We start from the raw sequence: 25,918 nt of genomic DNA, 5'->3' as shown, positions 1-25,918 counted from the left end.
TGAGCTTATTTTTTATTTGTTTAATATATTTTTAAGTTATAAAGTCATTTATCATCCTTTAAAAAACATACAGAATTATATAATAGAAAAGGGCTCTTGCCCATCCTACTTTCCAGATTTCAGTATTGTATCATACATACTTCTTTTTCCAATTTATTAAGAAAAATTTCAAACATAGATGATAGTATAATGAACCCACACAAACCCAAATGAATTGTTTTTATAATGCAAGACGGTCACATCAATATCCATTTCACTATCATGACCAAAGTGTCATGTAACTAAATTATATGTGGCAAAAATGTAAAGAAAAAAAAGAAAAGAAAAACTGGCATGGGAAAAAAAAGAAAATCAAAATGACTTTAAGAATTTCACCAATTCAAAATAGTATGAGGTGAAATGAATACATACCATCCCCTATTTTTCGAAAGTTCTGCTCTTCGAAAGAGACTCAGAAGATTTGAAACAGTCACTTCTGAACTAAAGTGTTGTTTGAAAATCTAGAAGGGGAAACAAATACCCGGAATACATTTTTACTTGCTTCAAATACATACAGTCCTTGTTAAATGAACTTAAAAAATTAATGAATTACAAAGACTTTATCTCCCAGGAATCCTACTATAATTTAAAAGTGTCATAAGAGCAATTTCTCAAATGTGGCATTCAGGAGCCATTTCCCAGGACCCCAAGGTAAAGTTCGCACAGCAATTCCCCTTTTTGAAGAACTTCCCTATGTATAAAATTGTGCAATCTATTTATTCACATGAGCTTTCCCCACCCAGGCTTCAGTCTGTGCTCTCAAGAGAACAAATTTCCAATGGAAGAATAATTTCCAAATACATTCCTGCCTTGAGCTAAGACTCATGTGAAAAGGGCAGGAAAAAATATTTAACAAAAATGTGCGTTTCAACGAACAACAATTTTACTCACCTCAAAAGCACTTACAGCTGACAAAACAACATCTATACTATCATCACCTAATCGGGTTAAAACAGCTTCTTTTATGAAAGACTCATCGATACTCTCCTGAGCAAGAGAAAAAAGATATTAATTTAGTTGTTGCTAAAAGACTTTACCCTAGAAAAGAAGCTTGGTTTTGTGAAAAGCACTCCAGAATGCCAGTCAAGAAACAGGCTCTGCCCTGAATGCAAATTCAAATACTCTAAGCACACGTGCACTGAACGTGTAGATAATCTCTAAAGGCCCATTTTCGATGAGTAATTGTTTGGTACAAACCTTTCCTAGTTTCCATTGAATATATACTATGTATAATCCAAATATAATTTTTGCATTAAGTAATCCATCTTATTAAAATGACAGTCCAGACATTGATTGCGGATAAAATAAAGAACCAGAACGTCTAGGTTTAAATCCTAGCTCTACTACTTACTAGCTATGTGACCTAAAGTTAAGTTAATCTTTCTAGATCTTATTATTCTCATTTATTATAATAGTACCTACACCTCAAGGGTTGTTACAGGATTAAATATTACACATCCGTGCTTAGAACAGTGCCTTACACATAGTAAGTACTGGTAAAAGTTAGCTATTATCATCAAGATTTTTACAAAGATAAGAACATGTACTGAGAAGCCAGTCTATCAAAGAAAAGAGATCCTATATTTTTTTCAGTAACAAAAGAAAATAAAGCATATAATCATTCACATTAACAAAAAAATAAGACAGCCAATCAACCTGAATATATCCCTACCTGTAGGTGGTAGGAAAAAAAAACTAAATAATTCTACAAAAATAAAATAAAATACAGATCACTCGGTAGATAAACAAGAATCCCTAATATCCACAAAACTGAAGTCAAAGTTTCATGTATCAAATGCCACCAAAATTTTCTCAGGAGCTTACAGGAGAAAGGAAATGCAAGCAGAGCATGCAAAGAAAGACATTAACTACAATTATAAAACTTCAGCCTGTAACTTGAATGTATACAGTGCTCTTCATTGAAAACTAACCAAATCCAGAGGTAGATGAGGGTGGGGGTTGAGGGGGAGAAGAGATTAAAAGAAGGATGGGAAGAGCTACAGGAATAATGGGAGATTCCAGGACTCTCCCTATTACAACAAAGACCAGCATTCAATGAGTGCAATTACCCAACAAATCAGTAAGACAAACCTATCGCAGTTTGTAAAAGAAATATGATTTATGCCAGATCAGAAATGAATCATATAAAACAGTATTTTTCAAGTGAGTATATACAGATCAACCATTTTTAAAGAAACATTCTTATAGCTCTTAATGTTGCTTTTATGATTTATATATCAATTTTAAAATTAAATATAACTCCTTAAAATACAGAAAACAAAAACATTAAAAATATAAAACAAAATTTTACAAGTCAAATATTTTTTAAAAATTAATGTAATTATGGTTAGCTGAAATTAAATTCTACTTGTAATATGAATCTGGTTCTAAGGCCCACAATACAAATTATAGTTTACTGTGTGCTGTGGGGAAGTAAACTATCACTTTATTCCAAAAACTTTCCAAATATGCAAAAGTTAGATTTTAGATATTATACAGATCAAATTTCTATTTTAATCATAGTAACTGAAAATGTATATAATACAATTAGCACTTCAAACCCATGATTTGCTGTATTAGCTTACCACTGATATTATTTACTTAATATTGTGAAAGTGCTGCTTGAATGACTGAAGTTGGGAAAATACTGCTCTATATGAATCACTGCAAAGTTTCCGTAAAATATCACTTTGGTATAAAGGCGTAATTTGCAAATTAAGGTGGCCTCTGTGCTCATTATTTGGAGCCACTAAAATTTTAAACACAGACACAAACTGCAGGTACTGAAATCATAGATCAGTGTTCCAGAAGCTATCATTCTGATGTCCCCAAATATGTTCATGGTAAACTTAAGACAATCAAAATCAAATTTCAGAACCAAAAAATTCTCAGATAATTTGTGAACCTCTGCAAATTGATCTAGAAATTCCAGTTTGGAAAACACTGAACTAAAGTTCAACTTACAATCTGCAGTGTGGAGACAGGACAGCAAGGAGACATGCTGTCACCTGGCACACACAGGTTAAAACGGTAGCTGCGGCACATCCGGTCCTACGTCTTTGTTTTGTCCCATGTACTCTCATCTGCTTTACTCAGCTTATTTCTATAATTACACAATATCAGTTCTAGGAAACTTCAAATTCCTATTCTAGAATTATACTGTTCATCATAAGGATAAAAACATCACAAATGGAAGCTACTGGACACAAACCTTTGATGTTTTCATGATATTTTTCAGGTGATTAATGGCCAGAAGTCTCACAGGGGCAAGTGGATGATTCAGACTGAGCATCAGGGAGGTATCAGAATCTGCTAAAAACTAAAGGATTCATCATAATTACCAAATGATTTCACCACTAGACCTGAGCAGTGTTATGATCAAGAATAAAAACCAGAGAACTGCCCAACATACTCAGTAACAATTGTCTAATTTCAGAAACCAAAAAGTAAAGCAATTTCCGTCTCGAGAATATGGTACGAGTTGTAACAGATGAAAAATCTGTGTTGTTAATGCTGTGACTTTGTGTATACTAAGTAGGTTTAACTTAGTGAGGTAATTCTGTCAAGTAATTTTATATTCTCTATGTGTATCTGATTCCAAAGTGAAAAGCACCTAAGATAATCACTATATTAGCACCTAGATGAAAACATAAATTTCAAAAATGGATCAATGAAGACGGAATGGGATTCATCTAAACGATGTAATAGTGATATTCAAATTAGTGACAACTTACTTCACTTATGTGATTAGACTAAAGAAAATCTGTGTATCATGCTAAGATTTGAAAATGAAACACCACTGAAGATGAAAGTCCAATCATGAAAGTCCAATCACCAGAACAATCATATTTTTTCCACAGTATTTATTTTCAAGGCTAATTATAAGAAGTGCTGAAATGTCTAACTTCTAGTATAAAGATTTAGGGTGAATCACCAGACATTTCTGAAGCTCCAACATAATCACGAAATTCAAACCCACCTCCTTTTTTCTAGTCAATGATTTAAACAGCTACACGTGGCTGGTGGTATTACACGGCAAAGTGTAGATACAGGAGAAAGATAAGGAACACTAAGTGAGGCCACTAATGAACATCAGATATAGAATTTTCCAACAATACTTTTCCTGAAATAAGTACCATATTCAGTTATTTTAATCCCTGTACCTTTCTCCAATTATTTAATTTCCTGCTTCACCATCTTAACTTCAGGTAACTAGGCAAGCCATAAAATTTCACCTCTCCATGAAGAGGAGTGATGTAGCAAATGTCCTGCTGGCGTTCTTCAAATCACCACACTAAATACCCATAAATGGCATGATTCCTCTGAAGAAAACCTTACCTGATATTTTCCTCCACTTGTAGAAAGAGAGATAAATTGATGGAAAAGCTCTTGTTTTTTTAGGTCTGTAATTTCTTTTAGGCGTTCCTCTAAGACAACATCTAATGTTCTGGGATATCTGAGAAGTTAAAGAGTTAATTCATTATTCCTAATAAAGTTATTAACCACACACCCTCTACATGTGTACAAGGAAGACATAATTAAAATTTTACAGATCATTGGGATTGAGACTTAAAATTTGAACAAATGGAATATGGAAAACCAAATGAAACTGACCAAGTTTGTTGCTGTGACAGTTAGAACGAAAAAAGTCTCTATATAAAAAAATTATACTCTCCAGTCCCCACACACCCCCAACTTCCTCTTCTATTTCCCTTCCTGAAGGGAACAAGAAAAGAACGTCTCTTTACAATCCATTTACTGAATTAAGTTGTGACTTGCAAACCATCTCTTTATCAAACAAGAGGTACACATGAATAAAACGAGAGGCACAAACACACACATACAACTTACTTGCTTTCTAAAAGTCTGATAAGTGGAAGAAATTGTTCATTAAGCAAAGATACTTTATTAGGATCGATTTCTTCCTGTGAACTGTATGAAATATACTCCTCAAAAAGAAGGCTGCAAAACAAAACAATTATCAGCAGACGTGAGAGTTATCGTTTATTGAGTACCAATCATGTTCTAGGTGCTTTAGGAATATTATTTCTGTCATACCTCTACAAGGTAGAAACTACACTTACTTTACAGATACAAAACTAGGACTAAGAAGTCTTATAATCTGCCTGGTGAACCGTACTGTGCCATAGAAAGATGAGCAGGGTTTTCAGCCTCAGCCTAACTCCAGAGCCCAAGATCTCAACTCCCATTTCATTCACAAGCCACCCTGTGAGCAAGGGGCATGAATGACATAACAGCAGAGAGGCACCTGCCCAACACACAATGGCAAACCCAGACTCAGGCAATCACCTTCAGAACTTCCTACTCTCCTGGAAATGACAGAGGCAGAATTCAAACTCACATCTGACTGCAATGCCTACATTCCTGGCACTGTATCAAGTTGCCCTTTAAGAAAACAAAATGGGACAATAAACTATTTTTACAGAAAGGGAAGACATAATCTTTACTTCATGACAACCCTCAATGTGAAGCTTCTAACTGATATTAGCTGAATACCAACTGTGATGTACTGTTTCAGGGATTCTGGTCCATTTGTTTTTAGGAAACTCTAAACAACCACCAGTTACATGCAACTGTAACCTAAATTTAGCTTAACTATTAACTTTCCATGATCATCTATAAGCACTAAAGACAACCAAGAGAAATTACTTTTTTTTCTACTGCCACAATTATTGGACTAAATATTCATAATTAATGAAGTGATATGGACAAAGCAAGAAATACATTATAAAGGGATACTACAAAATTGATCAACCGGGAAAAGTATACGACGCCACAAAAATACAAATCAAAAGCATGTCAAAAATAACAGCTTACCTAGCCAACAGATGGTCCAAGTTGTTCTTCAGTGATATATTTGTAAGTATAGCTTCTAAATGTTTCCTGTAGATTTGGCCATCCAGCCCTTCAGTTTCTTCTCCTTAGTACACAACAGATAAAAATGGTTTTTGCATGTTTACACTACAAATTTACTTAATAGCAGAAAATTTTTCTACAGGAATATACATCGATACCTAGCTTTTAACCTATTTTTAAAAATGTATTTCACTTATTCAGTTGGTTATATTTGTCAAAGAATTTTTGCATACATTACCCTCATCTATCCTTTACCTGAAATTCTCTGTATTTCTCAAAACAAGCATGATCATGTCTATTTCGTCAGTGAAACAGAAGTCCAAGAAACAGTATGTCGCATTATGAGTGGCTGAAGTTGGGACCAGAACCTAGATCTCATGAAACCACAGCAACCCTCCACTAATCCCTGGGGAATATGTTCTAAGACCCCCAGTGGAGGCCTGACCACAGATGGTACTAAACCTATATAGACTACGTTTTTATCCTTTACATAGATATCTATTATAAAGTTTAATTAATAAATGAAGCAGAGATTAACAATACCTCATAATAAAACAATTAAAACAATATACGATAATAAAAGTTATGTGAATGTGGTCTCGCTCTCAAAATATCTTCTTGTCCTGCATTTACCCCTCTTCGTGTGACATAAAATGATAAAATGCGCTATTAAGTCAAGAACTTTCACCTTTTACTTATAGGAAGCCCTTTACGGCTTCTCTCTGGCATATCCAAATTGCCAGCATCAGTCCTCTGATTTCTTTGGGACCATTATTACGTGAAATAAGGGTGACCTGAACACAAGCACTGTGGTAGTGTGACAGTCGATCTGATCACAGAGACGCTACTTAGTAACTAACAGGTTACACAGTGTGGAGACGCTGGACAAAGGAATGATCCACGTCCCGTGAGGGACAGAGAGAGATTTCGTCATCAGAACCACGCACAATTGAAAACTTTCGAATTGTTTATTTCTGAAATTTACCATATATTTTCTGACCACAGTTGACCATGGGTAACTGGAACTGTGGAAAGTCAAAGGAGGGGACAACTGTATCTCTTAAAACAGGCTAAACTTTCATCTTAATACCTCCTTACTGAACCAAGAGCTGTTATCATCTGTTTCAGAGTCACCATAAACGTATGAATCCGATGTTAGCATTGTCTTCAAAGATTGGATAACAGTACTCACCACTCAGAACAGAAAAAACACACTTTCATTTATGCTAGTCATGCTTTTGAAACACGTTTCAACCAATATTTAGTTGAGCAAACCTCAGTTTCCAACAGACTGACATAATTTTAGAGATGTCTTTCTTAGTCCAAGTAGCAATAGGACCAAGTATTTTTTCCTTGTCTTTCTGTATTTATTGAGGGTTAAAACACATGTAATACAAATAATCACTTTCTAATTAATTTGGGTTTTTATTTAAAAAATTGGATTTTTATATATGAGATCTTTTCTCAAATTTTCAGTGACTCAAGAGAGAAAAATTCATTTGATGGCAATTAGATATTTCTGAATAAAATTACTAAAGTTCATTAAATATCTAAATGAGAAGGGAAAGTTTTACTCGCTAACATATTCTGTTTTAAAATATTTCAGTCTTTTCATGTAGAGACTGTTTACACTTCAAAACAATAGAATTCTGGGCATCTCTCGCAATTAACAAGGTTCTTTCTTTAACCTACCTGCTCCCCACCCCAAATGTTTCTCGTAAGAAAAACAGACAAATTCCACAAAAACAACTGGTTAGCAGAAACTTTAAATATCTAGAAGATATTAACAAGGGTGTGGTTCCTATTTTCAGAAAATCAAATATTAGAAAGCAAGTTTCTGGACACAGAATGTCAAAGCACATACCTGCAACATGATTAATGATGGAGACGACCAGATGGGGCAGCATGTAACGCAGAAGAGGACTGATGTCATAGGTTTCAGAAATTCCATGAAGGATGGTAATAAGATCAGGAACATCACACAAGTGAGCAAATGGCCTTTGAAGGAACAAGTACATAAAGTGTTGACTTGAAAAGTTAGACAATAAATGGCAATTTAAAAAACAGTATAAAGTTTCTCTTTAAAAAATTGCTCAAAATAAGTTAATCACCTCTAATTATCATAATTTCTCAATTCAATTATACGTACTTTTTCCCAAGACTCTCCAGCTTCTGTCTCTGCAGGAGCACTATCAAGCAACCTAGTCCATCCTTGACTAAAGAAGGAGTTTTTGTCAATGTTTTGGTTATCTGTGAAGCCAACGAATTAACGAAGGTATCTTCCATTGTCACTTTCACAGAAATCTGACATATTATCATGTATGTTGCAGCTCTGAAATCTGGTAAAGATGATTTCAATCCCTAAATTTTTTTTAAAATAGAAGGAAAAATGATAAACTATATTATTTTATTCTACTTAAACTGTTACTTTACCTTGACAAATTAGAAATGTCCTAAATTAAGAGATTAATACTACCTAGTGCACACTCCTCAGAAATGAAAAATCAAGATGTTGGTTGACACAGAGATGAGACAAGTCTCTTGGACGAGAGAGAGAAGGGATCTCAGAGGCTCTCGCCACTCAAACGTCTACCACACTTCCTAACAGGAGCCAATGAGCTCTTCCTTTATATGCAAAGTCCCACCCGCGTAAGGGAGACTTCAGTCAGAAACAAACCAGTATCTGATTAAAGACAGTGATCCTGGGACACCAGTGGGAAGTGCAAGCAGTACCTCCATGGGAAGGTAGCAGGCATCAAGGCAAATGGAAGAAGAAACACTGAGAAGTAGAGGCCAATGAGAAAATGACGAGAGCCTATGCCTTAAAGAGATTTTCTAATCCATTCTCTTTCCAGTGAGGTAACACGACTGCTAAGAAAACAGCCTAGAAGCGCAGATGACCATGTGAAGATGGGCAGAAACAAGTTGTGCTCCCACAAGGCAGGGAGCACGAAGGACTGCCAGCAACCACACAAGCCAGGAGGGAGGACTGGAACTCTCCCTCAATGGCCCCAGAAGGAACAAGCCCTGCCAACACCTTGATTTCAGTCTTCTAACCTCCAGAAGCAGGAGAGAATAAATTTCTGCTGTTTTAAGCCTCTGTCTGTCTGTCTATCTAGGAGATAGTGACAGGGCCAAATAGCCAACATTTTAGTCTTTAAGGAGCCCTAATTCAGATCCTACTTGGGTAAGTTTTTACAACAAAAGAAGTTATAATTTTTTTTTATCTAAAAATTAAATCTCATCAACTATCTGAAGTAAATGGTCAATTTTAGAACATTTATGTCTAAGTTAAATTTTTTAAAGCAAGAAAGTTCCTTCACGTACAAAATCATCTACACTTGAGCAAGGCTAACCTTTTGGATATACGGAAAGAGCTTGGCAACTACGTTGTCGGATATATCCTCAGCAGTCACCAGAGCAGACACGATGGTAGAAGCATAAAAAGTTAAGAGCACCCTCAACTGAGCCGAACTCCCAGGATACTCAGCAAAAACCTGGGACAAACAACACAAACAAAACACATTTAAGAGTGAAAGTCCAATTAGATAAAAGTATAAAAATATTTACATCTCTCAACAACTTCAGGATGACATTTTAATTTTTACCATATACAACATTAAACAAATGCACAAATTCAATGGTTTGATTATATACAAGAATGAACGATCTTCTTGACATTTTTAGACTGTCTCTTTAACCTGATTATACAGTCACTATAAACAGACAAGGAAGTTCATTTTTGTAGAAAAATACCATTGGTGATGAAAGACTTATCTCACTGCTTATGCTCGTTTCACAAGAGGGACTTCTTTAAAGTACCACTGTAATCATGGACGGCCTCAGTATGTTTTCTTCATTCAGAGCAAGCAACCTTTTAACGGACTTATACATTCATGAAACAATCTACTACTCACCTTCACAGACTTTGTTACCAGACTACAAATGAAATCCATGAACCCAAGATCTTTGTAGCAGTGGGTAATCAAGGTTCCTTTAGCTAAGGGCACTCCAGATTGCTGTTACAGACAGAAAGAACCAATGATTACTAAGGACAGTTATCAACTACTATCATGTTTAAAGTGCCTACCACAGTAGCAGAGCTGCATTGCTGTAATTTGTCAATACAAAATACAGTCTCTCGTTAACTGGCAGCAGAGAGGAGATGCACACCTAAAATTGTGCAAACTTTAGAAATTCAAAGGAGAAGGTCAGCAACGAGGGCAGTAGAGGTGCTCAACGAAAAATGCTTACTTGTTATGTTGCATCTTGATATGTATTTATCTAAATCTGGATTCTCCAGATTCTTAGCAATTCTACCGGTTATTTTTGGTTTTTGAGCAACTGTGTTGGTTTTGTCACTGCTTTACGATAACACTAATAAGAGAAATAGACTAGGAACCCGGCCAACTTACCACCACCTAGCATTGTGCATGGCATGTATTAGGTGCTCATAAACGTTGAAAAAAATCAAAGGAGAATGTGAAGTGCACTTTAAAGTGAGTGGGATTTGGATACCTGAAACAAGGGTGCCTAGGAACAGCAGGGTCCTGTGTAGACTAGGGGAAATAAGGATCTTGGTGTTAGCAGTGTGAATGCTGAGTAGTTTGATAAGAAGCTTTATCATAGGTTGGCATCCTATTGAACATTCTGTAGTTCAAGTGCTTTATACTCAAACTCTTAAATCCTCCTTCTAATTAAAGATTCCCATTTTTTTAAATAACTGATCATTGACCAGTGAACCCATAGTCAACTCTCCCTAGTCCCACCGTCAGTTAGCCCACTTTCGTCCCCATCTGCCCTCCTCCTGTAGCCTGAATCACCATGCCCAACATTCAATCAAGTTCCTACCAACAATATACACTCATATTCCTCTATTGTACATTGCAAACAAAGTGACAAGTCAGTTGTTTTACTACAAAATCATGCTACCTGATCTTAGCCAGACCCAGATCTTTTTATTTATCTACAAATTAATCCCTACCATCTTTATAACTTTAAGAATTTCCTCAAGTCCTTCAAGTTATCCTTATCCTTATAATTTTTCTAAGTATTTCCTGCTTTTCTTCGTCTCCAACTTTTCTTACGTTCCTCAGTTCCAAAATTTAAAATGCCAGACAGTACAGAACAGTAAAAAGACATAAGCTTTAAAATCAGATTTGGATTCAAATCCCCACTCTGCCACTTTATAGTTAGTTATGTGAACTCTGGAGAGTAACTAATTCTCTGAGGCTGTAAAAAATCTGTAAAAAATGGAGTTTTGTGAGAACCCATGATAGTATATGTAAATCACCTAGCCTGATATCAAGCACTAAATAAAAGCCAGCTGTTATTATAATAGTTCCAATTGGAAGTTAGGAAATAAAAGTGATGGAGGTAATACTTGGACTACCCTCAGCACTAACGTCTTTACTTTTTCCAAATTATCTCTCTTAATCAGGATTTGTAATAATTACAGATATGTGTCGTTCAACAATCATACCTTAACGGGCAACAACCAGAACCATTTGTGCTTCGAATTATTAATTTTTAGAAGCTGTATGACCCGCACAAATATTCTTGTCTCGTGGTATGGTAGAACACAAGCAATGAGGCTATCTTGATTATAAAGGTGGATGTGGAACCTGGGGAAAAAGCAAATAATTCAAACTGACACAAAACTTGCAGGCACATATTTCCCTATACGTCCAATCATATTATCAATGAGCCAAAACTACTTAGAATGAATAACAGTAAAACCAACCACATAACTCTTGATATAAGCAAGATACAGAGCACAGAAACATAAGCCCTCTATTTTGCATTAAAGTACTCAACAGGTTCTGCCAATTCTTATGCAGTAATATTTTTTAATATTCCATACCAAAATTTATATTCCATTCACTCTCAACTTTTTTTAACCTATTATTACATTAACACAACTGTGGGATCATTTCAGTCAAACCACAGAAAAGCCACTGGTCAACCAGGTAGCGATGCTCAGCTTCTCTCCATGATTTAAAGCTCACCTTTCACTGCTTCCTCAGCTTCTCTAATTATCACAATTTTAAAACTAAAAGGCTAATTAAAAAAAAAGACCACATTACTTTCTTTGAATAAAAAACATTGATCAAATTACAACCCTATATAATTTGTCCATGAACTCCACAAAACTTTGCATGGCTGCTACTAGTAACAAAAGACAGATTTATTAATTCTCTCAGAGACATTAACTCCTTTCTAGTCTTCAAGACCTAGCTCAAATGCCTTTTTCAAGACGCTTTTCCTAATATTCCCAGGCAAGTGATCCCTCTCATGTGTCTAACCTCTCCCATCTTTCTTAGAGCATCTTTCTGTATCTCTCTCAGAGTATCACACCACTCTGTCTTTTATTAGTTTTACATATGGCTTTAGCACTAGTCTAGACCTTACTTTCTCCACCAAGCTTTCCTCACCTACTCCACGTGGCAAGCAGTTAGCGCCCCAAACTTGGCACCTTTATTGTAGCATTTATTTCAAAACAGTAACCAAGGGCAGCCTACTCATCCTTGTATAGAACTTAATGTTACATGAATCAATTGCATGTAAATGTAAAAAATGCTCCTTACATTAATTGATTTATTTCAGGGAAATTAAATGCTAGAAATCAGAAGAAAATATTACAGACTTGATTATTTTTTGTCTGATAGCTCTAATGTGCTGATAATCAGAAGACCCCAGTTAAAATTATGTTTTCTCAATGACTCACTTGCTTCCGAAAGGGAAGTCAGTTTACCACGTCTTTAATTAATGAAATGGAAATCTCTACTCTTAAAACATATACATGGAGAATAAACAAAAATGTGTAAGCTGTGTGATGTTAATAAGTGAGAAAATAAACTGAGTAAACTTACTGAGACAATTCCAAAAGTGGATGCAAGATCAGATCTTGCACAAACAAACTTGTATCTCAGCGTACTAATTATGCGACGTAGGCAACTTTACCCCCTCGCCCCAGCTTTCTCCAACATGAAACACTCCCCATAGGAATGCTGTGAGCACTGAGATAATGTGCAGGGTGCTCACCACAGGGCTTGGTGTATAAATGTCCAACACACATCAGCGATTATTGTTTTTCTAAAGTTATAGTGTTTTAATTAGAGGACAGTGTTACCCTCTTCCCGAACTACTGATTTTGTTATTTCAGCAAGAAGTTTAGTAATCCCCCTTTGCCCCAAATACGCAGTAACAATTTGTATTGTAATGGCAAAGTGTAGAACTCATGAGGTTTGACCTCAAGACCCTCAGTGGTTCTACTTTTCACTATCAACAAAATAAGTTCAATAGAAGGGCACAGTCATCTCACACTCATCATGCTCACCTTACCTCATCTCCAGATATCATGTCAATCTCTTAATTTCCTAATTTTTTTAGTTTAAATGATAAATGCTATCACTACTTAACTTTTTAAAAGATCAAAGTTGTTAGGCCACAATTATTTCTGCAATTCCCTTTGTTACCTGCGAATCAACCACTCCAGACACTTCTGTGCTGGCTTCAGCAGGAAGTAAGGGGACAAGTGAATAAGGAACAAGGAAATGTTTTCATCCAGCTGTTTGTTCACTGCTTTGGTCTGAACGCTGCGCTCCAAGGTTTTTGCCAGCTGGCTGAACAAGGGTGCTTCAAACTGCTCAAAGGAAGGGTCGATTCCAAGTAGCTCCTCCAGGCCAGTGCATCCTGGGAAAAGGCCAGTTTATGTAACAATTCTTTGCAAACGCACTCATCTCACCCCTCTTTTACAGTTTCACTTACCCTTAGAAATCGTTGATTTCTTTTAGCATGGTTGCTCTGTGAGACAGTCCCAAACGTAGATTTCTAGTTTTCAACTAAACAATCGTATTACACCAACTAAGAGAACAAAAAGTTCTTCCTGGCAGGGGCCGCCCCGACCCCCTTTTAAAAATATCCGCTACTGTAACTGTACCAGTCTTCCTGGTCCAGGGGAAGACTCCTCCCCCCTCCCCACCGCCTCCAGCCTCACGGCTGCTCTCCCTCTCCATGCGTCAGATGAGCCCCTTCACCGCGTTTCATCGTCTGTGAGAGTCAGACACTGCTGCCTATACACATTCCAAGCACCGAGCGTGCGATTGTCACCCTTTCCCTTAACACTGAAGTCAGCAAGTTAGAAGCTGCTAAGGAGGAGGGAAGGTCAGAGAACCGCACAACACCGCAACATCCAGAAACAAACGCGTCGAAGACCTCTGTACGTTCGAGGGTCGCTCACCAATGGCAAAGGCGGTGTCCCTGTCGACGGTGGCCGCTTCCTTGGGGTCAAACAATAACGAGGCCACTTCATCTCTAGATAAGAGGCTGGCATCGCTTTGCGGGAGGGCGAGTCGCTGCAGTTGCTGGGCCAAGGACGTCATCGCTCACGCTGGAGACTTTCTGAAACGCGCGCGAAGAAACAGGACCCCCGTGAGAAGTCCCTACCAAACTCTAAGTCGTCTCCCGCTTAAATGCAAGCAGCGAATACCTCACGTACAAGCGGCTCTCCCGCGCACCCCGCGCTGTGCGGTCCACAGAGCAGGCTGCCTGGAGCGCGCGGACTCGGCAGGAGCAAACCCTGAAGCAACAGCGTCAACAACTAACTGCAGACACGGGGGGCCGCGGTAAGACTCCCTGCGTCTGGCTCCGCAGACTCGTAAGCGCACGAACACCTTACCCTTCTGTGGTACCCCACCCGACTCAGAGCTCCTACTCACGGGGAATTAGACTTCGGCAGGGCTTGGAACCCAAAGTCTTACCAGCAGCTCCCACATGGACACCCAGACCAGTGCTCGCCCCAAAACCAAGAGCACGCCTGGGATAACTTCCGGTTCCAGACAGTACGGCAAGTGAAGAGGTACAAGCTTGGCAAAAGTGCAATACTGTGACTCCGCCTCCTTGCTGACAAGCCCCGCCTTAGCCGGCCGGACTTCCGGCTTTGGGTCCGGCTCTCCGATGGGACCGGCTTTCTGCCCCTGTCGGCGTCCAAAGGTTCCGGTCTCTGCGTACGCCTTTCTGAGCTCTCAGGACTTGTATCCGGAGTTAGTCAATCCTTCGACCTAGATTCCCCAGGTGACCTTCTCTGGAGATGCTGGGGCCGCCGCCTCGACCTGCGGGCCCACCTGGCCCTGCTGTGCATTCCTTACTACTGAGGTTTTATTCATTCAAAATTAACCCTGTTGATATCTAAAATCTAAATTACCCACTTCAGTGACACAGGAATGAGTTTTAACAAATGCATATGTGGGTGTAACTGTCTCCCCAGCGGAGACATAGGAAATTTCTGCGGCTCCCAAGTTCCCCCAGCCCCGCTGCGGTAACCCCACCCTGACCCGGGCCACCGAGCCTTCCGGCGTCACTGTCTGTCCCCCAAGCCAGCCGTGGGGCGCGCTTAAAACAACCAAAAGAATCTCCAGTTGTGTTTACAGATAGTCAATGATCTGCTCTGCACGTGCCTTGCAGAGAATAACATGATTTTTAAAGTTCTGGTGGTACCTCAGCCTTGCAAACAGACCTCTCAAAGGATTTTGTGTGTGTGTCCTTCTAACGTGTCACAGTCATTTTACCTTCAGAGAAGCAGTCAGCTTTGGGAGAAATTAAAGTAGCAAGAAATGAAAATCAGGCCTATTTTATCCACAAAACGTATTTGCTTTCTAAAACAATCTTTAATATATTTTTTAAAAAGCCTGATGAGAGTGAAAATAAAAAGAAAGATGCTCCGGGTATTTGGTTCAATGCGTTGTACGTCAGTCCCAATGATATACGGAACCACGCAGAATTTTATTTTGGAAATAAACTAGGCAACTAGTTTCTAAACTAGAAGAAAACAAGTCAGAGGTTCATAAATATAACATTTTCTTGAAGCTTTGTTTTAAAATTATATACCATAAGCTTGAATTACATCTTTTTCTCCATTTTAAAAGAATTCTTTGGATGTAGTCCTGATTGTTCTCCGATTACTGCCTTTCCAGTTTCTGTGATTACATGCTTGCCTCCCGGGTGATCATTCAGTCGAGGACCAGAACAAACTTACTTTCTCAGTTGTTATTTGAATTTAAAATATCCCTTATAAATCAGATGTGGCTCTGTAATTCTATCTAAATCATTTGCATGGAGTTTTCTATTTTACATTCATTGAACTCATAATTTTAGCTATAACTGATATTTATCTCTTAATGCAAGGATAAACATTGATTCAAAAACCGTGTTTTAACTATACAGTCTTTAATCTGAGGGGGATTTCAGATGGCAGAGCTGTGAATTTAACTACTCATTTCCATCATTGTTCATGGCAAGGACTCTACCCCAAAAAAGCAAAAGAGTGATTTGAATGAATGAGCAGTCCATTACAGGATATTCTCCCTCCCACACCCCACTCCTTTTATTATGAATATGATCACTTGTAGTCTTATCACCAAAAATTATAGTTATCTTTCTAGTAAGCTGGAAGTTGAAAAACATGATTTGGAAATCAACCAGAGCGAGTGCCTACTATACTTTCAGGAACCAGCAGATGGCACAGAAGCATTTTCCTGATCTGGAGTGCATCCAGCGAGTATCCCTGGGTACCATAGGTGGACCAGCTGTTTTCAAACTTTTTTTTTTTAATTTTGTTGTTGTTGTTGTTGTTTGTTGTTGAGAGCCCACTGGCCCATGTGGGAATCGAACCGGCAGCCTTCGGAGTTAGGAGCACGGAGCTCTAACCCCCTGAGCCACCGGGCCGGCCCCAGTTTTCAAACTTTTTAAAATTTGAAAATTGTGTACAATTATATGAAAATTGGTTCATTAATCTTCCATATGTTATAAGATGCAATAAAAAATAATGCTTCTAAGCATTATTTAGAGAACCACAGGACTTAAAAATGTTTAGGTGTTCTTCACTGATGAGACTCATTCAGTTATCTGTTTAACAATACATTAAATTGTAGGTGTGGGTAGCCTGAATCCCTCTCCTTCACCTCATTCTAAGTTAATTTCCATTGACTCTTTGCCACTGGGGAGATTTTTGTGTTGATTAGGGTAATGGTGAAACAGACAATTAGGAAAGCCAGCAAGACGAAATTAATAGAATATAATGGCAAAGAGTTATCAGGAAATCCAGGACATTGGGTCTATGTGAGCAGAACTTGGGTCTATGTAAGCAGGATTTGAAGAAGAACTTGGGGGTAGAGAGATGGATAAATCAAAGAGGAGAGCAGCTCCCTGTGTGTAATATTAGGTAGGAAGTAGATAGACAGAAAACATAAAAAAATTTGCTTTGTGTGACATTTGGATTCTCCCTGTGGTATTCCTAAAAAAAAATGTGTGAAGCTTTCAATTTATTTTCAGTTCTCCTTGGTAGCCAGACTAATATTTCTTGTAGTATACCTCTAAGCTATAGCTACTTTCAAGATCCAGTCAGCGAGTCTAGTTTTATGTTGGTTATTTAAGTATTGTAAATACTATTTCATAGTGACATGATTATATAACTAGAAAAGTCAAGGATTCACTTCTAAAAACAACTGGATATAGTATGGAATATAGGAAACTAGACAGGTGCAAGTATACACATGCAGACGCACAATTCTTGTACATACCTGTGGCATTACTAACATTTTATCTGTAAATACCATAAGAAAACAGACTGACAAGATAAAGGCCAATTTCCACTAGTCACACACACACACACACACACACACACACACACACAGTTTGAGAGAAAACTTATAAGATCTTTGTGAAGAAACTATAAAACCTTATGGAAAATTAAGATGAAAGATTTGAATGTGTGGTGAAGATTGATAGCTATATTATTCTCCTGGATAGGAAGACAAATATATGAAATGTCTGTGTACCATCTCAAGGTTGATTTACGTATTTAATTCCATTTTAAGAAAAATCTCAGAATGGTTCTTTAACTTTGACAAAAATTTTTCCTAAGTGTATATAAAAGAATAAGTACAGCAGAATACATTTTTAAAAATTCTCAGAGGGACACAATAGAAAATACATATTAGGGGAGATTAGCATTATCAGATATTCATATATCACAAAGCAGTTACCTATAAAAGAATATAGCTCTCACGCAAAAATAGACAAACAGAGCCCCAGTTCTAAAGAGCTACTTCATAAATAGAGTCCAATATGTGTGAGTATTTGAAATAGTACAAGGTAAATATTAAAACCAATCAGGGAAGAAAATATTTGCTAATTGGTGTTAGGGTAAGTAATTTGGATGGAGTAAAAACATCAAAATGGATATTCAACCCATACAGAAGAATGTATTCCAGAATACCTACAGAAATTGTCGTTCTGTACAGAATGGAATAACAGGGACTATATTTACACTGCCACTGGAAACAACCAAAACATGGATAAAATATATGAAACATGGTTTTCAAGACACCGTACATCAGGCAACCTAGTTACCAGTAATCTTAGAGAGACGGGAAATATAGGAGGTGAGCCCCACTTTACTGCCTGGGAGAGTTTCCTGGCCTTATAAATGAATGTATAAACAAACTTGAAAGACAAACAGCAGTGAAAAAACATGTAACAGAAAAGGATAATATTATATGTGTATATATGTATGCATATAATACCTCAATAATAATGAAAAAACAACTAAGATTTCAATAAAAAAAAAGCCAAAAGACATAATTAAATGATTCACACACAAAAAAACCAATTATTAAATTTATGGGAAAATGTTCAACTCTGTTAGAAGGTGAACAAATGTAGATTAGAATAATGTACCTAGTAACTACTAAATTAGCAAATTTTTAAAATAATCTTATTCCTGGAAAAAGATTTTAATTCATATTTTCATGTATTACCAATGATATTATGAAGTGGTGTCACCCTTTCAGAAACAATTTGGAAATACCAACCACTCAAAATATGTTCATACCCATTAATTTACTAATTCCATTTCTGGAAGTCTGTAACAATCTAACAACCCACAGCTATAAACAGACTTATTATTTTATTGTGTGGGATGGTGGATTTTAAAAAATACAGTTACATATAGTAAGTATAAATAAAGTTAATAAAAGTATTTTAAAATATAAACTTGTAAAAACTATAGTTTAATAGTTTTAAACAAAAATAATCAAAGGTCTTTTCTAATTTATGCATGCTAACCCTTTTTACATGGTGACATTTTCAATTTTAAGTCAGCTTCTAATATTCAAACCTTACTATAGTTTTTCCCCCATATATCACCCCATATAGCTTGTTAGAGACAATAATACATCAACAACTATTTAAATACCGATGCACATTTTAGGCTATGCTATTTTAAATGCTTTTCTTCAGTCTGGAACAAAGAGCATACTTTGAAAAAGATATTCAGTTCTGGGAGTCAGGTTTCTGTAATAGAAGGAGTAGTGGAATGAATCCAATATGTTTGATATACTTATAAAGATATGCAAGTTTTCATTATGCATCTCATAGGACCTTTCTGTAAAAGTCCATATACTAATAAAAATGTTAAGCTACAAGTGTAATTGCAAACATGAAAGGATTTAAGGCCTTAGATTAAAGGGTGATATTATTTACACATGAAGTAGCTATTACTTTGGATTATCAGAAAGGTAAAGGGGGAATCCATTCCATTAAAAGTTCCAAAATTGGTCAGGTCCAAATTATTTGAATATTTTGAAGTCGGGAAGATGGTAGCAGACTTTTATTTTTAGTTTCAGGTGTACAAAACAATGTAATAATTAGACATTTACACCCCTCAAAAAGTGATAACCTCTCACCCCCCAATCTACTACCCCTCTGACATCGAATATAGCAGTTACAATTCCATTGACTCTAGTCCCTATGTTCACTACACCTAATGATGGTAGACTTTTAAAGAATTGGGTGGACACCAGCAAAGTCAGTTCTATTGTACTTCACACGTGTTGTTAGTCTTGTGTTTTCATGGAAGGTGCTTTCAAACACTGCAAAAGATCTTAGAATCTTTGAGGAGCCATGGCTATTGTACAAGAAGTATATCAAAGACTACAAAATCACAGAATGAAATCCTTCTCATACCTCCTTCCAATAATAAGGAGTATGGGATCACAGTGCCCCAACTGTGATTTGATAGTAGTTTGCATAATTTATAAGTATAGCTTATTTGACAATGCTTTATTGGAACGTATGCCAAGATCACCAATAAAATGAGTTTCTAAGTAGTATCAGGTTTGCCACTATCTCATTCAAGTCAAGTCATTCAATGAACATTAACTACGTCTCTACAGTATGCCTGGCACTTTGACAAACGATGGAAAGATGACCCTCCACAGAAAGAAACATTAGCAAAGTCTAGTAGAAGGCAACCATTTAAAATCACCGCTGCCATTCTGTTTTACAGGGAGGAGACCACAGATTTAGGGCCCAAGCGGTCAGCTTCTCCTGGGGAGTTCATCTTCCCAGACAAGGTGATGAGTCATCTTAAAAGGTTGGAAAGAAACAAACAAGGGTATGGTATGCTGGGAGACAAGTCATTTGGGGCAGTGGGCCTGCCATGGAAAAGCATGGAGATACGAAGCAGAGTGTTCAGGGAACTGCTAATCTGTTAAGACTGGGACACGGGGTGTGCTAAAAGAAACAGGTGAGGAGGGAGGTGGAGCTGGAAATTGAGGTCGGATCTAAGACACATCTCCTGTGAAGGAAGGACGTTGTAGGTGGTGACAGCGGCTAGGAGTGGAGGTCTAAAGGGCAAGGCTGGCTGCAGAGACCAGGAGGAGGTGACAGCAATCGTTCAGTCCTGGGATTATGTTAACATTTTAATAAATTTCTCTACAGATGCCATTTAGAGATTATTTTCTCCATTCCTATAGTATAATTGATTGAAAATTTAAAAGCTAAAGGTTTTAAAACCACATGTAGTTTTTATGAAAAAGAGCTACCAGAAAGGAAGGCATCAACCAAAAGCTAATGGTAATTAAGAAGTTAGCTTGGGGGAAACTCACTAGTGCCGTAAATCTAGGAGATGGCTTCTGAACAGTGCTGAAAAGACACTGTAACTCTTAATGGAACAACTGAGTGTTGGAACCAGAAGGGCACATCAATCAAACGAATCTTTGCCTGGTAGCTTTTCCATTACTCTGTCATTATCTTTTTTTTCCCCTAGGGTTAACTGAAAGTTTTGTTGGCATTAGCATAATATCTACCAATTCAAAATTTAGACAGAAAGAAGGCATTAACTGAGGGAGTTTCATGAGAATTCTTATCAATGGTTAGTGAGTCCCTGTCAAACGCTAGATCTTAAATACTGAGCTTTTGTCCTTGCTTTATAACGCGCAGTATTGAAGAAAGGATCATGTATTTTCAGACTTGTTGTTCTTTTTCTTTTTTTTTTTTTTTTTGGTGTGATGCTTTCTTCCTCTTAGTTAAAACTGCTGAAAATAGCAACATTTGTCTTTCTTCACTTCAGATGAGATCGACAGGTTCCATATCTCTAACTGGATGCCCCACCTCGTCTGGAAGTCTCAGCAGAAACTCTCAGGATTGTGCCCTGTGGTTTTGCAGAGGGGTGAGGAACAACCCAGAAAATGTCTGATGCCAGACATTTGTCTTTAGGTAAAGCAGTTATGTTCCACATAATTCCACATGAAGCATTTTAGAACCCAAAGTTTCCCTAGAGATCGTGCAGTCCAACCCTTCATTTTATGGATTAAGAAAGTTTCAGTACAGTGCCATTTTTACTGATAAGAATGGCAGAGTATACAAAAATAGGCTGTTCGATGCTGGTGAAGGTGTCCAGGTAGCGTTCTCGTACTTAATTGGGGAAAAACATCAAGTGGTAAGTCTTGGGAGGGCAGTTTGGTGCTACCTATAAAATTTTAAATACATACGTGTATACTTTTTCACTCAGCAATCCCATTTAAAAAAAGCTATCCTAAAGAAACCTAATACACATACATGAGGATATGTACCAATGTGCTTATTGTGGGATTTCTAGTGAAACAGTGGCATCAATCTAAGTGTCCATCGGTAATGGGAACTGTTCAGTAAATTAGGATATCTCTGTACCATAACATATAATGCTGGTGTTGGATAGAATGTCCATAATATACTATGTGGGAAAAAAGCAAGCTATAGGACAATATATCGAATTTGATCACATTTTTATTATAAAATATATATTTAAGTACTTATAGGAAAGTGTATAGAGTGATAGACACCAAATTTTTAACAGCAATTGAGGAGACTTGGAAAGTGAGGCAAAGTACATTTTTACTTTGTGTACTTAAATATCGCTTATTATTTTACAAAGAGCTTGTATTACCATTCTCATTTTTTTTTTTAAAGAGGAAAACTCTGAGCTTCAGATAAGTGATGTAAGTTTTTCAAATCACTCAAATAGTAAAAAAGAAAGGACCAGAGCCCCCATTCTCTAATTCCACTCAGGTGCTTTTGCTGCTGGAAATAAGTCCTTGAGAGACCTTAACATGAACGTCCAGTGTCCTGCGGATCTAATGTGATCTCATATTTCTTAAGAAAGGAAGCAAAAGGTATCGTTTCCTGCTTTTATTAAGGCAAGTAAATTTCTAAGCCTCTTGATAAGCAATATATTCTTCTCCAAGATATTTTCTCTATATATTATAATCATCTTAGAAATATTCATTTAGAGTTACTATAGTTATATGATCAATTCTGACCACTTCCTGAACCACTAATCCACAAAAACAGGATTGAAATTAACCTGGGTATTACTCCATACTTGAACAGAAGACCCAGACTTTCCAATAGACCACACAAGTCTATTTGCAAACGACAGAGGAATTTGCTATCATGTTTCCTCATCTGTTCTTAGAACATCTTCTACAGCAGGGGTGTCAAAACTGCGGCCCGAGGGCCAACTGCAGTCCGCAATCCATTGTTAATTGGCCCACAGCAAAGTCCAAAAATATATTTAGTTTACTTAAATAAACCAGGTAAGGCAATACATACTTCACCTCGAGTGAGTGGCCCGGCTGTTTGTGTATTTTACCGCATATGGCCCTTGGTAAAAAACGTTGAAAAAAGTTTGGACACCCCTGTTCTACAGTATTACTCAACTATAGTTGATATTTTTAGCTGCGTTTTGGTATTCATAATGCAAAACACTACCGCTCCCTATCAAATAAAATAAAATATTTAAATATAAAATATATAGTAAATATAAAATAAAATATAAAAACAGTTTTGTTTACCTTAGTATTTACAGCAATCTTAGCCTTTTCCATGTTTATTTTTTGTTTAATTTTAGTGATTAAATAGTTTGAAATGTAGGATTAGGACTTTCAGACTTTAGGAATGCTCATATAATTGTTGGTTATATCAATATGTTAGTTATATTAATACAATCATTAATAAATGAAGGGAAACATCTGAAAGTAATTCAAGTGTAGACTTTAACATATAAGAATATTTAATTCTGTTAGAAAACATTACAACACTATGGTAAATAAATAAATATCTCAAATGTATATCTCAAATTATCCCTATTCAGTCAACATATATTTTTTATGCAATCATATATACATATAATAGGATCTTGAAAGGTATGTGAATATTAATTCTAGACGATAAAACTCTGATTTCTGTTTTTTTTCTCTATACTTCCTTGTGTTTCCTTATTTAGTCAAAAGCGTGTTTACATTTGACATCAGAAAAAAATTTTTTTCAAGAAGATCTGTGAGCCCATACAACCTAAAACAATTCTTCCTGAATGTCTTTTTCTGGGAATAACAGTCACCTTTACGCAGTCCTAGAAGAGAGTGGCATAGCCTCTTATTAATAATGTGTGTACACTTGCTGGTAGAGAAGTAGAATTGAAGTTTGATCTTTCCAAAGAAAAAAAAATGAACTTCAACAAAGAGAGAAAAGGAGATCAAAGAGCAGGAAAAGGGAGAACAGAGGTAAGTAGGCTGCCTGCTGATATGCCTCAGTGGCGCTCAGATTTCAGATCCAGAATGTACAAAGACAGGGGGCTTCCAAGCAGGGGCTTGATGGAAGGAGGTAAAAAAAAAAAAGGTGTGGTATACAGTGAAAGAAATGAAAACATTCTTCTGGGCACTGGAAAGGAGCAGGTAACTGAGCTGTCTCTGCTTGGTTTTCCTTTCCAAACCCCATCATTCAGCCAGCACATGGCAGCCTCTCCAATTTTTTTTTTTTTTTTTAGGATGATAAATGGAGGAAAGTGCAGTAGCTGTATGAACCGTGATGGGATTGAGGGGAAAACCCAACAAGATGAAGTACACCAGTGGACTTGGTAGCATCGTGACATTGGTGGATAACTTTGTTAGTCAGCTGAGACCAGAAAAGTCTGTCATTGAAAGCACTTTCTTCTGTCCTGACACATTTGTTGGGCAATGAGTAGACTAAAAGAGGGGGGGAGGGGGAAACTGAACTAATCATCATAAAATATTAGAATTATAGAAGGAAGAAGAAAAGGCCAATTATCTAATTCTTTTTTGTTATACTAATCTTAAGGATCAAGAAACTGGTGAGCAGAAGGTAAAGAAGATCTTAGCCACACTTACACAGATAGATGGATCAAAAATATTAATACCTATTATTTGATGGGCCACTGACTTTCCAAATCATCTTGTAAAATTTCTTTGGCATCGTTTTGTGTTTCACTTCCACTCAGTAAAACAGGGTTCAAATTATACTTACCTCATTATCCTTAAAAATAATGTAAGCATTAAAGTGCAATGCTGAGAGAACAACGTATAAACATATGATGGATGATATGAGTATTTTACCAATAAATTTCAATTCTACTTCTCTACCAGCAAGTGTACACACATTATTAATAAGAGGCTATGTCCCTCTCTTCTAGGACTACGTAAAGGTGACTGTTATTCCCAGTAATATTTAGTATTATTTTAATATTTGGGGAAAAAAATCTTTTATGCACTCATTCCTGGTGAGAAACTTTATTTTGGGTGAAATAAAAAATAACAAGGAATTATTTATAATAAATTCCCAATATTACCAGGGTTATTTACTTGCTCCCCCCATTTTTCCCCTCTCCTCTATCCTGAAGTTCCAAATCAATTGAATGCTCATTACCAACTCCCATAGGGGTGGTCCAAAATCAGAAATGTAATGACAACTCCGTCAATTATTCTACCTACTACACTCTTTTCAAAAGTCATATCAGGTTGAAACTAAAGATTTAAATGAAATAATTTGAAATAAATAAATGAAATGATTTAAAAGTCATATTTAGGTTGAAACTAAAGATTAAAATGAAATATTAGATTATCTGTCAATTTGACTTGCTTAAACCATCCTTAACTGGTAACCATGCCATCTGTTACCCTTACCTCCTATGATATTTGGCTTTGGGGAAGGTGGAGTGGGGTTGGTTCCTTCAAAGGAGTGGAGTTGTTTCCTTCAAAGAAGTAGAGTGCAGGTGTGGGAGATTTTGTTTTTGTCTTATTTGTAATCATGCGTATAAATTGGTACCATTTGCATAGATATCCCACAGAATATCTTGATATTAGTTTTAAATCTGAAATCCACGTATTTGTTCAAAAACGTTTATTAAAAGCCTAATATGTCCCAAGGAGTTATGCTAGGAGCTAGACATACAGAGATAAATAATATAGGTCTCAATCTCAAATAGAGTACACTCTAAAATAAAAATAAGAAGAAACTTCTAAAGTTTGGTTCTTTAATACCAAAATAATATATAGAGTTCATTATATTTTTGATATAGCTAAGTTAAAGGAAGAAATATAAAATCACCAATTATCCTGATCATCTAGAGATAACCACTTTTAGCATTTATACACAGATACATGCGTATATTTAAAAATAATCATGTTTGAAGTATCTACTGTTTTTTAAACTGCTTCCCCCACCCTGGAATATTTTTCCATGCTAAAATCTCTGTTAATAGCTACATAATGTGTGGGTACTATAATGTATGGATATTATAATAATTTATTTAAATACTTTCCAAACATTTAGGTTGTGGAAAATGTTTCACGTTATAAAAAAGATATACAGCAAGGGATTCTGGGTA

General features: G+C 36.6%; 1 protein-coding gene across 2 annotated transcripts in view; it reads right to left on the bottom strand.

The window, feature by feature from the left end:
- Nucleotides 1–14,832, bottom strand: part of HEATR1 (HEAT repeat containing 1) — a 45,615-nt gene extending 30,783 nt beyond the window's left edge. Inside the window, exons 1-14 of one of the 2 annotated variants that reach the window (XM_081039373.1) lie at nt 14,679–14,832; nt 14,159–14,319; nt 13,395–13,611; nt 11,399–11,540; nt 9,834–9,935; nt 9,273–9,413; nt 8,066–8,277; nt 7,781–7,914; nt 5,878–5,980; nt 4,891–5,001; nt 4,378–4,495; nt 3,251–3,358; nt 931–1,026; nt 412–500 (exon numbers count right to left, since the gene is read on the bottom strand). In XM_081039373.1, coding sequence (XP_080895499.1) covers nt 412–500; nt 931–1,026; nt 3,251–3,358; nt 4,378–4,495; nt 4,891–5,001; nt 5,878–5,980; nt 7,781–7,914; nt 8,066–8,277; nt 9,273–9,413; nt 9,834–9,935; nt 11,399–11,540; nt 13,395–13,611; nt 14,159–14,300 — 1,715 coding nt within the window. In that variant the 5' untranslated portion in view covers nt 14,301–14,319; nt 14,679–14,832. Of the gene's footprint in view, nt 1–411; nt 501–930; nt 1,027–3,250; nt 3,359–4,377; nt 4,496–4,890; nt 5,002–5,877; nt 5,981–7,780; nt 7,915–8,065; nt 8,278–9,272; nt 9,414–9,833; nt 9,936–11,398; nt 11,541–13,394; nt 13,612–14,158; nt 14,320–14,636 lie in introns of both variants that reach the window. The other variant, XM_081039374.1, reaches the window with a different exon arrangement.
- Nucleotides 14,833–25,918: the final 11,086 nt, after the last annotated feature.

This window comes from Rhinolophus hipposideros (genome assembly GCF_964194185.1).
Source record: "Rhinolophus hipposideros genome assembly, chromosome: 26".
NCBI classification, from domain to species: Eukaryota; Metazoa; Chordata; class Mammalia; order Chiroptera; family Rhinolophidae; genus Rhinolophus; species Rhinolophus hipposideros.
The sequence above is the reverse complement of the archived record's forward strand: the minus strand, read 5'-3'. Positions and strand labels throughout refer to the sequence as shown.